The sequence below is a fragment of the Protomyctophum bolini genome, assembly GCF_963924005.1.
Source record: "Protomyctophum bolini genome assembly, chromosome: 18".
In the NCBI taxonomy this organism is placed as follows: Eukaryota; Metazoa; Chordata; class Actinopteri; order Myctophiformes; family Myctophidae; genus Protomyctophum; species Protomyctophum bolini.
In genome coordinates this window covers 30,585,924-30,597,949 of record NC_137879.1, presented here as the reverse complement: position 1 = coordinate 30,597,949, position 12,026 = coordinate 30,585,924, and the positions used below count along the sequence as shown (strand labels likewise).

Genomic DNA, 12,026 nt, shown 5'->3' with positions numbered 1-12,026 from the left:
CCCCAGCATCGTGGTTCCCCTGTCCTTTTTTCCCTCTACAGTCTACACCAAATATCTAATAGTTCACAACGCTAACAATGTTACAAGCTCAACATGTGCCCTTGTAGTCTTGTAGATCTGTTATTTTCCCTGAATGTTCGCCTATTAAGACATGCCCAGAATAGCATCCCGGGCACCATGCCGTGGCCCATTGAGTCACAGGATACAACATTTAATGATTGTGTGAGGATAGGGAGTTGTTACAGCACCTAAAATAGAACACCGCTAATGACGGAGCCTCAGAATATACAGTAGTGACATATACATTTTAGAAATTGTAATTGCTAGAGACTACAAAAAAGTATTGATTGCACGGTACAAAACTGAAATATACCGACTATCCATTAAAATGTCCCATAATAATATTATGGGACATTTTAATGGTAACTTATGGACTTAATTTGCAATATTTTAAATCTGAAATGATGGAAAGCGATGGAAATAGTTTTTCTCAGCAATAACTGTAAAAGTTTAAATGGCATCACTGAGATTAGGCAGACAGAGAGAGAGGTATTGTAGGCACTAATAATAATAGCTTGGATTTATATATCGCCTTTCATGAACCCAAGGATGCTTTACAAAATAACAACCAACAAACAAACAAACAAACCAACAAACAACTACATGCCATAAGCCTGAGAGAATAGGTATCTTAGAAGAGTCCAGTGTTGGAGCATGGTGAATCTCTATTGGGAGAGAGTTCCACAGGGTGGGGGGCTGCCACACTGAAGGTTTGCCTGTTTGCCTTGGGGGACAGAGAGGAGGGCCAGGTTTGTGGACCGCATGTTCCGTGTCAGAGGAGGGTTGTGGAGGAGGCCTGAGCGAGAGATACTGTGGACGGTGTGGAGCCAGGGCCTTTTGACATTTGTAGGTGAGAAAGGGGGAGTTTGTAATTGATGCGGAACTTGACAGGAAGCCAGTGCAGTTGTTTACGGGTGGGTTGTCTAGGAGTGAGTAGAGGGAGTTCGAAAGCAGAGCTTTCGCGGATGTGTTCGCCTGTAACACGATCTGTGCTGTCTGTCTGCACTAACACCGAGCGCTGTTAGATGCCATGGCTACACCCTGCCTGCCAGCGCTCAGATGACTGCCTGTCACAACACCACGTCGTGCACTCTGAGAACATGCAGCCAAAAGATGTCCACGTATGACTATAGCATGTTGGTAGTCAACATTTTCTGACTATATTTTTTAGACCATTTTCTCCTCAGTGACATACCCAAATATAATAATGCCTGGTTAAAAGTGGTTAAACACATTTGTGTCGAAATGCACAGGAGAACCGTGGCTGCTGTGGCTCAGGAGGTAGAGCACGTCGTCCAATGATCCCTGGGTCGGCGGTTCGAATCCCGACTCCTCCTGTCCACGTGTCGAAGTGTCCTTGGGCAAGACACTGAACCCCACGTTGCCTCCAATGAGTCGGTCGGTGTGAGCTCGCCACCATTGGTGTGTGAATGTGGGAAGTGACCTCCCAATGTATGAATGAATGAACCATTGTAAAGCGCTTTGAGCACTTGGAAGAGCGCTATAAAAATGCAATTCATTATAACCTTATTGTACAAAAACAAAAACACTTCCTGCAAGGCCTACAGTGGGTGAATGTGAAAAGCATTAAGCAGATTCTCTCTTCCTCAGCTTCTGAACAGCACTTTGGCATTGTGGCGTGTCGGGCCTCGTCTCACTTTAAAGTCTGGAGATGAGAAGTCCTTTTCATTGGCTATTCCAGTGTCCCTATTATGTTTTATTCATCAAGAGCTTTTGTGCCACAGGCTTGTGTACAGTGACCCTCTAAATGAAAGGCAAGAGCATGAACGCGATACGCCAGCTGAAGATGTTTTGATTAGATTTTCTTTTGCTCATTGCAGTCATATCGGGTCATGTTCAGAACGCTACTTTTTCGCCATTTCACTCGATGGATGGATCGATTGGTGGGTGGATGGATGGATGGGTGGAGGATGGGTGGATGGATGGGTGGGTGGAGGATGGATGATTGGTTATTCTCTAGTGGTGGTGCAGTCAGTGTTCCTCTCTCCTCAGGTTGCTTTCATCTTCCCAGATGTTTAATTAATTATGTGCTGACACAGGGCTTCCTGCAGGGAGCATGTGTCACGGTGCCTCCCTGTCCTCCTCATTCCCCAGCTCTTTATCTTCCCCATCACGCTCTCATCTTCATCTTCTGTTTCTCTCTGAACTCCTCTCTCCCTCTGTCTGTTCTGTCTTTCTGCCCACCAACCTCCTCCTTGCTCTCTCTCTCTCTCTCTCTCTCTCTCTCTCTCTCTCTCTCTCTCTCTATACCACTTTCTCTCTCTTTCCCACTGTTCTCCCACTCCCTCGTCTCTCTTTCTTGTACTCTCTAGTCTACACTTTGATCCCACTTTCCATTCTTCTACTTCCGACACGTGCCATGTGCAGCAGGTGCAGCATGCTGATAGGATGTGTGTGCACGCATGTGTGGACGCGTGCGTGTGCGACTGTGCGTGTGCATGCGTGTGTGTGTGCGCGCATGTTTTCCTTCTCACTGTGCAGTATGAATGCATGAAAGTGGGTTGGGAAGTGAGGATGGTGTGTGATATTAGTGTGTGCAAGCCAAGGGCTTCATAAAAGGTGGTGAAGCTTTCACGGACCATGTGCTATAGCCAGGACACACTGTTCATTAGCCTCTAGTGAGGCAGAATGACCTCATGTACTGTAGGCGCTGGAGAGGTAGACAGATACTGCACAGTCGTGTTTCATTCTTCTCCGTTATGTTTTTTCTCTTCTAGTTTGCCAGAGTTACTGAGCTGGTGCTATTTTTGAAAGTTCAGAGCAGAACGGCTGTTTGTCATTGTCATTCATGGTTCTGTTTTTCATTGTTTCATTTGTCCAACCTTTTTGTGACACCGCGAATGCACGTCTAAAGGGGAGGAAGGAAGAAGCATGAAAGCCACCCTAATATAAGTGAAATGAGGATTTCAGTTATACATTTTTTTTTGTCTTTCCGTGCGATCTCGTTGGTTGATCACCTGCGGAGTGAGCAGCCTATCCAGTTACAGCTGTGCCAGGAAGGCTGCTCGTGCCATCGTCCGACTCCATAAAACCAGTGTGCGACTGTGTGTGTCTGTCTGGAGAAGAGAGCAGCTCATTTCACAGTAAAAAATTTAACTCTTAGATTGTAAACAAATGAAACCCATTGGACCTCTCGTCCCATGCTTGGATAGGTCCCCCCCCCCGGTGAGTAATGGACAGGTTGGGGGCCAGTCAGACACCAGCTCAACGGGGAGGTGTGCCACGTGCCCACACAGGTGCCAGCTTAGCCCCGGGACTCCGGGTGGGCGAGGCACAGGTGGTGGACAGGATTGGCTGGGGGAGGTGGGTTGGCATGAGGACAGGACTGGACAGGGACATGTGCTGTAGCACTGTAAAATCCACAGTGATAACTTGACTCTTGAGAGTATTATGGAAATCCAAATGGACCCTTTATTGGTCAGATTTAATGGTGGAGGCTGTGCTTTGTTTTGGGGTTTTTTAGGGGCGCTAGCCCCGCCTATATGGTTGTTTTTAGTTCAATGTTTGTTTTCAAAACGCCATTGACAATGAAGGCAAAAATTACGTCATATTGTCCCTCGTTACGTCATATTGCCTCTTTATTGTTCATGGCATTTAATGTTTGTGTTGGCACCGATTGTTTCACATCACCTAATGAACATGAGTTAGACTTTAATATTATATATTAGCGCCCCTCACATCACCGTACACGGGTGTGTTTTAAAAAAAATCTATACACGGATACATTTCCATTGATATTGGGAGGAAACCAAAGAGGATCTTTATAAAGAGACTTTCCAGTAGTTTGTTTGTTTCTCTGCGTGTAAAGACCAGTGGAGTGTGAGGGGGCAACGCGTGTATGCTGAGGTCACCACGGGGGGTTTTCTGGAAAAGCTGTCCACACATTTTGTACAAAGCACACCATTGTCACCACTATCATAAACCACCCTTATGTAACCGCAATACTGTTTGTCCAAAATGTGCATATTCAAGCATTGCAGTCTTTTGTTTTATAGGCTATAGTGATTTATTTATTTATTTATTTTGCATGTATTTCTTGTATGGATGCTCAATTAAACCGTTCATCATAATGTTATCGGACGATATTTACTTAGAAATCGGTACAATCGGTATTGGCAAAAATATTCCTGGTATTTTTTTGCCTATGTTTTATTTTATAATTATTTATGTTTGAATGTGTATACATTCAAACATGTAGCTGAAAGGGCCTTTTGTGATGATTGAAGGCTGCACATTTTAAAAGGTTATATCTGTAGAACAGGATGGACGTATTAAATGTAAATGTTACATTGCACAGTTTTTCGAAGTCTGCATCTGCACCAAGAATCAAATGCATCTTCATCTCATAATAATGAGAGTCAGGTTATAGCTCAGTCGGTAGAGCTCTCTCGCCTTTGGACTACAATGTTCACGGGTTCAATTCTCGAGTACCATCGACTCTTATTGGCTTGAGTGCCACAAGTCGTGTGGTAAGTCCTGGGAGCTGATGGTAGGTGTGGCGCTCCACCTCAGCAATCCATCTCCCTGGGGTCTATAGCGCATTGTAACAGGGATAGACTCCTGTATTCTCGGCTGATACCGACAAAGTCCCTCCGATTTACTTTACTTCACTATTTACTTACTTCCTATTTTGGGCATGGACCTTATAGGCGTTTTCAAAAACTCTGAGCTTGTACTTGTAGATCTGCAATTAACCCTGTTTTTGCCATGGCTATAGGATGTGCAATATGTACTAATGTGTGCCTCATTTCTTATATAAACCACCAATCCACAAACGTTCAGCTGAAAGTACTGGTGACACTGTTTGACAAGTCAAAGCATCAGTCTTTAGAATCACAGCAGCATGATATATTATTCAACAACAACAACAACAACATGCCTCAGTACAGTTTAAATGAGGGGAAATTTAAGTCTGCCGAATGTATTTCCCTGGGTGAACCAAATCTCCACGTAGAACATAATAATGACTTAATTAAGTCATTAATGCCTTAATGACTAAAGGACAGTCCGGTCTGTTTTTCCTGGCAGCATGGCACGAGTAGGTTGAGAAATCAGTATAATCGGTATCAGCCTAGTATAGAAGCATCGATGTCCTTTACAACGCACCACTTCCCCGGGAGATGGATTGCTGAGGTGGATCACCACCAGACCCGCATGCGTCATCTATACCCAGTACTTCCAAGGCTGTATTACTCATTATGAGTTGCACTGGATTGAACCCAGAAATGTGTGATTCAAAGGTGAATATCATCGTGACTTCATCATTTCACACAAGCTGCTAGGAGTGTTTGCTTCGGTGTGTACTTGTTGACGTACCTAGTTGGCACAGGGTCTGCCGTTCTCCTGTTCTCTGTGTGTCCCTGTGTGTCGGCGTCGTTCTCCATCTCCTACCTACACGCTGTCTTTTTATCTGATGCCGCTAATAATCCTGTCCCTCTCTCACCTCTGGGGTTGTACTTACTGTACGTCTAAGCTCCCTCTCTCCTTCCGTCTCCTCTTCACTTTTCCTTTGTCTGTGTTCATTCTTTTGGCTTATATTTGACTCACAGTTTGAGTTCTGTCTGTTCTCTGTCTCCAAATGCCCTGTGCTCCTGTACCTTTTACTGTAATATCTAGCCTACTCTTCCCCCCTCTCTCTCTCTCTCTCTCTCTCTCTCTCTGCTGTTAAGGCTTTACTAATACTTAAAGGTTCCAACTCCCTTCCCTTTGTGTTTTACGGAAGTATTGTTGAGCTGTGTGTGTGTGTGTGTGTGTGTGTGTGTGTGTGTGTGTGTGTGTGTGTGTGTGTGTGTGTGTGTGTGTGTGTGTGTGTGTGCCTTGTTGAGGCTACTCGAGTGTTATTTGCTCAAGGCTTGAGAGCAGCATTGTGGCAAACGAATAGTTCACGGACTGTTAGCTGGGGATGAGATCACAGTGAGTCAGAACACACACACACACACACACACACACACACACACTGTCCTCTGCATCTATCATAACAGTGTGACTCACATTGTGGTGAAGTAGAAAGGTGCACTCAGTACAGTGACCATCTCCACAAGGGCACATGTCCTAATAATGGGGATGCATGTCTACCTGCAGCCATGAAAGAGTATAGCTTGGTATGTTTGTGCTGATTACATGTCGTCTCTACCGTCGTCCTTCCGCTGTTCCGCTGCTCAATATTTCATGTCAAGGACCCCAGAAACTATTTATGTAATTAATGTCCACCGACCCCCATCTGAAAATATGTAGTTCCAGGGACCCCCCCCCCCTCCCCCAGAAGCAAAGATTCGAGTTAAAAACGTTCACTCTGAAAGAATATGCATTAAAAGATTTGCGCCACATTTTCACGATTTTTCAAAAATGGAAAAAGTAGATCTGCTCATTTTCAACAGCTATAGCATAACATAATGCTTAAAACACCAAAAGGGGTTCCCGCCCAAAATGGGTTCAGATATTTACAGGAATTCAACATATTAATAGAAAAGATAATGTGGAAACAACATGAAAAGGTTTAATCCAACACAATTTTCTGCAATATGTATAGTCGGGGTATACCCTGACCTCTGACCTTCTCCCTTTTGTTATTATTGTGCTGTTCTTCTCCCTAGTCTCCATCTTCTACCACTATGTGTCTCTTCCTCTCTCCTCTGGCTCTCCTTCCGTCTGACACATGGTAATACTGTGTGTGTGTGTGTGTGTGTGTGTGTGTGTGTGTGTGCGTCGGAGTGGCATTGATAGTGATGGATGAGGGTAGGTCTGTTGCCAACGAATACAGCCTGCCTGCCCTTTAGATCTGCGGGTGTGTGTGTGTGTGTGTGTGTGTGTGTGTGCATGCGCGCGCACGTGCGCATGAGTGATCTTACGTGCGTGTGTGTGTGTGTGTGTGTGTGTGTGTGTGTAATGTGTATGCAAGAGGTGGTAATTACATTACTGCCTGAGCTTGTGTGTGTGTGTGAGTTCATGTAAATGTGGCTGATCTGGGAACGAGGGGCTCCCAAATGAATTCTACCCTGGCTTGCTCTGACACAGGACAGTCTGGCCTTGTGGCACATGTAAACACATTGCCCACAGGGACAGGCACCCCTATAGCCCCATTTGCGACATCTGTTAAAAAGAACGGACCAGTAGTACCATGATTTAGTTCCAGTTTGTTTGGAACAACTCCACACTACTGCATGCTAATTACTCTCGACCGATGGCTAATTAGCTCCTTTTTTCAATTAGTCATCCTATAATGGCCTGTTGTCACATATGTCTTGCCCCATGTGCTGAGGCCAGTGCCACCTTCAGAGGCTGTTATCTGAATTGGTAAAATAATTAATATGTGTTAAATGCTAAGTGATTTCTTTTTTAGCTGGACTACAACAGACTAAACTGACTGACTGACCCACCCACTAGTAAATGGTGCATTTATATAGTGCCTTTATGGAATGGGTGAATGTAATGCACATTGGTGCATTGGATTCACCCGTTCACACACCGACAGTGGCGGAAACCATGCATGCAAGGCACCAATTATAGGTCCAGACACTAACCCGCCCCCTTTCATGACGACGCCACACCAGGCCCAGGAAATAATTCCCAATGCATTTTTTCAAAACGTATTTATTTAAAGACCTTATAAGCGTCGTACAAAGCCAACTCGAGTCGTGACAAATCATGACAATATTTGGTGTCTACCTCTACCTCCTTCCATAATTAATTGCCTTATTGGCCCTGCACCCACTGTCGAGGTGCGTGTAAATAGGTATGCTCTGAAATCATGACAATAAACACAATATTTTGGACCAAACAAATAATTACAAAGACAAAAAAAACAACAAAGTGTTGTAACCAGCCGTTTTCTTCTTCTTTCAAATTATTTGTTCGGCCCGAAGAATTGTGTTTCAAGAGTTGGCTTTGTACGAGGCTTAAAAGGGCTTTAAATAAATGAGGAAAATGAACAGAGAATCATTTCCTGGGTAGGGGGGCGGGACTGCGACGCTCTATTGAGGAGCAAGCTATGGGATATTAGAGCAGGCAGTACTTGCAGGCACCTCACGAACACACGTTTTTTTGTACGGTCCATGGAACACTCTTGTCTGATGAAAGAACGTCACTACTGATAATATGCCAGTTTAAATAGACTTTCAAAGGATCCTCTGTGGTTGAAATTGGCTTTTAGTTTATAGCTGCCTTACTGGCGGTGTCTATTATGCCCAACGGCAGAAGAAAGACTTGGATATAGAGCTCACTGTGAAAGTAGAATAGACATAGCAGGATAATTCAGAAGCTTCAGGAGGTGGTGAGAGCTTTGGGGGCGGTGGCGTCATTTGCTTGTATCGTTTCTATGGGACACTTTACAAAAGTCTCGAACTGCCACATCAATAAGTCTTGTCAGAGTGTCTGTGAGTCCCGTAAGACACGTGTCATACGTGTGTGTGTGTGTGTGTGTGTGTGTGTGTGTGTGTGTGTGTCTGACGCGTCACGATCTTGAAGGAGTCCATGACTTCACAGTGAGTCCTGATCTCTCTCTTTCTCTCCCCCACTTTCTACTGTCTCTCTCTATCCCTTTCTATCTTCTCTCTGTCCCTCTTTCTCTCTCTGTCGCTCTCTCACAGCTAATATATTTTTATGAATGACAGCTGTGAATGTGTTCTCTCTCAGGCAGTCGCTGTTCATGCTCTTGTGCTTCTGTCACTCTGTGTTTTTCAGATGACACACTCCTTTCATATTTGAGCGTGTCACTCTGTGTTTTTCAGATGACACACTCCTTTCATATTTGAGCGTGCCACTCTGTGTTTTTCAGATGACACACTCCTTTCATATTTGAGCGTGTCACTGTGTGTTTTTCAGATGACACACTCCTTTCATATTTGAGCGTGTCACTGTGTGTTTTTCAGATGACACACTCCTTTCATATTTGAGCGTGTCACTGTGTTTTTTTCAGATGACACACTCCTTTCATATTTGAGCGTGTCACTGTGTGTTTTTCAGATGACACACTCCTTTCATATTTGAGCGTGTCACTCTGTGTTTTTCAGATGACACACTCCTTTCATATTTGAGCGTGTCACTCTGTGTTTTTCAGATGATACACTCCTTTCATATTTGAGCGTGTCACTGTGTGTTTTTCAGATGATACACTCCTTTCATATTTGAGCGTGTCACTCTGTGTTTTTCAGATGACACACTCCTTTCATATTTGAGCGTGTCACTCTGTGTTTTTCAGATGACACACTCCTTTCATATTTGAGCGTGTCACTCTGTGTTTTTCAGATGATACACTCCTTTCATATTTGAGCGTGTCACTCTGTGTTTTTCAGATGACACACTCCTTTCATATTTGAGCGTGTCACTCTGTGTTTTTCAGATGATACACTCCTTTCATATTTGAGCGTGTCACTCTGTGTTTTTCAGATGACACACTCCTTTCATATTTGAGCGTGTCACTCTGTGTTTTTCAGATGATACACTCCTTTCATATTTGAGCGTGTCACTGTGTGTTTTTCAGATGACACACTCCTTTCATATTTGAGCGTGTCACTCTGTGTTTTTCAGATGACACACTCCTTTCATATTTGAGCGTGTCACTCTGTGTTTTTCAGATGACACACTCCTTTCATATTTGAGCGTGTCACTCTGTGTTTTTCAGATGACACACTCCTTTCATATTTGAGCGTGTCACTCTGTGTTTTTCAGATGACACACTCCTTTCATATTTGAGCGTGTCACTCTGTGTTTTTCAGATGACACACTCCTTTCATATTTGAGCGTGTCACTCTGTGTTTTTCAGATGACACACTCCTTTCATATTTGAGCGTGTCACTCTGTGTTTTTCAGATGACACACTCCTTTCATATTTGAGCGTGTCACTCTGTGTTTTTCAGATGACACACTCCTTTCATATTTGAGCGTGTCACTCTGACACAGACAATATTTAACGAATCACGATAAAGCCCAGGCAAAAGTCACATGTCCTCCACTGTAATGGACAGAAGCAGAGGTTGAATATGAAATGAATGCAGATGCAGTTGTTGGTCTGTTTACAGACCAGAAAAGGATTGATTCAGAAATGGTTCCATTTGTGTTATTTTATTTATTCATACAGTTTAAATTCCACACAATGAACTGCATGGCAAACTTGTTACGAGCTTTGAAATGGCAGAAGTCATCCTAGTTCATTACTGCATACATACTGTACATCTACCCTAGCTTGCGAAACTTGAAATGCAAACGCACACACACACACACACACACACACACACACACACACACACACACACACACACACACACACACACACACACACACACACAGTACAGTGACAGTCATTAGCAGTTGTCGGCAAGCTGTGACAGATTACTGCATTTACACACACCTGCTCCCCTCAATTCCCCGGCCTACATAGACACGTCATCACCTGGTACTGCGGCAAGCAGCCCCCACAAACATACAGTACATAAACACACAAACATACAGTACATTGAACACACAAACATATACTGTACGCGCGCATGGATGCACATGCGTGCACATGAGCTGGCTGAGATGGTACCCAGTCAGATCTACAGTGTTTGTTTAACTCTGAGAGTGGTACAAATAGTCAATTCTTACACACTCTCAGAATGAAATGAACACTGACAATTTAGCATTTTGTTTTGTATTCGCAAAACCTTCCACTGATTTCTCTGCCTCCTTATGCAGGAGACAAAACAAAGTGCCTAGAGTACTTACACTCAAGTACAGTGCAACTAGCGGCAGAACATTTTTTTGACTGTGAAAATCTTTGTAGTACATTATCTGTGCCAATAAAGCTCTGTTGAATTGATGGGTGGCGGGGGTGGTTGTATGGTGGGGGTTTTTGCCCAGAGGTGTGACTGAGCCTGAGGTAGGAAGCAGCCACAGCAGGGGGCCCATGCATATTAGTACAGTTGGTACAATTTGGAAATCTACATGGCCGTAGATTTTGCTGATTCCAGCCCGGTAAAATACCGTACTCACCCAGTACTGGATTTATAGGTCCTTTACATTTAGTATATCTGACCATAATCCTTGTTTTTTTGCCCAGTGAAACCTTTGCTGGACTCTGAAAATCAACGCTAATAATAATTATTGTGTGACCCAAATTTGCTGGCAGGTCATGTGAGGAGATGTCTAATGGAGTGGGGAACACTTCCCAGTACAAACACAATCACAATCTAATGGATGCCCTTATAGTGGCACTGTCCATTAGGGATAGAAGTAAAAGCTATGAACTGAAGATAATATTTTTTTTCTTTATTCTTTCCCTGAATGGGTTCAATGTTCTTTACTGTAATGCCACCAGTCATGTTGTCAAACAAAGTGGTTTGGAATGTGGATAAGTTGCTTTAAAAAAACTAAACAACAACTCATTGCTCTCTCTCTCTCTCTCGCTCTCTCTCTCTCTCTCTCTCTCTCTCTCCAGCTCTCACCCACGGACAAGAGTTTGGATTTTGACAGAGACTTCCGTATAAGGCATTATGCAGGAGATGTGGTGTAAGTATTTTGTTACTCAACCTTTTATCTATGATCATGAGGGCTGTTTCGCAGGGCAGCTTGGCACCAGCCTTGGTTCACAATTGTACATTTTTACATGCCGTTCTGCAGCATTTTATTGTCAAGTCTGATTCATAACTTGGTCGCGTGCCGAACACAGCCGATTTTACAAGCTCACAGTGCTTGTACTGTAGATCGCACTGCGAGCGATACGACGCGCTGTAGAGCTTTATAGAATGGGCTAGTTCGATGGTTTTCAACCAGTGGTCCGGGGACCACCAGTGGTCCTTGAGGGGGTTCCAGGTGGTCCCCAGCTAAATGATGGAGAGCTGGTAACAAAATGGACCCTTATTAAATCTTTAACTCTTGAGAGAAACCAAATGGACCCCGATGGTTCCAATTGGTTTCATTTTATATATTTATATAAATATCCTTTGTTATTGCACTTGCAATTGAGCTTT

The 12,026-nt window shown here is 43.8% G+C and overlaps 1 protein-coding gene across 2 annotated transcripts in view; it reads left to right on the top strand.

Annotated features, from left to right (window-relative positions):
- The window catches only part of myo1d (myosin 1D), a 126,537-nt gene that overhangs the window by 47,295 nt on the left and 67,216 nt on the right, over positions 1-12,026 (top strand). For both annotated transcript variants that reach the window (XR_013965812.1, XM_080789916.1), the window contains exon 12: positions 11,495-11,565. Coding sequence is in view for 1 of the 2 variants with exons in the window: in XM_080789916.1 (XP_080646042.1) it covers positions 11,495-11,565 (71 nt within the window). In the remaining variant the exon portion in view is untranslated. The remainder of the gene's footprint in view (positions 1-11,494; positions 11,566-12,026) is intronic.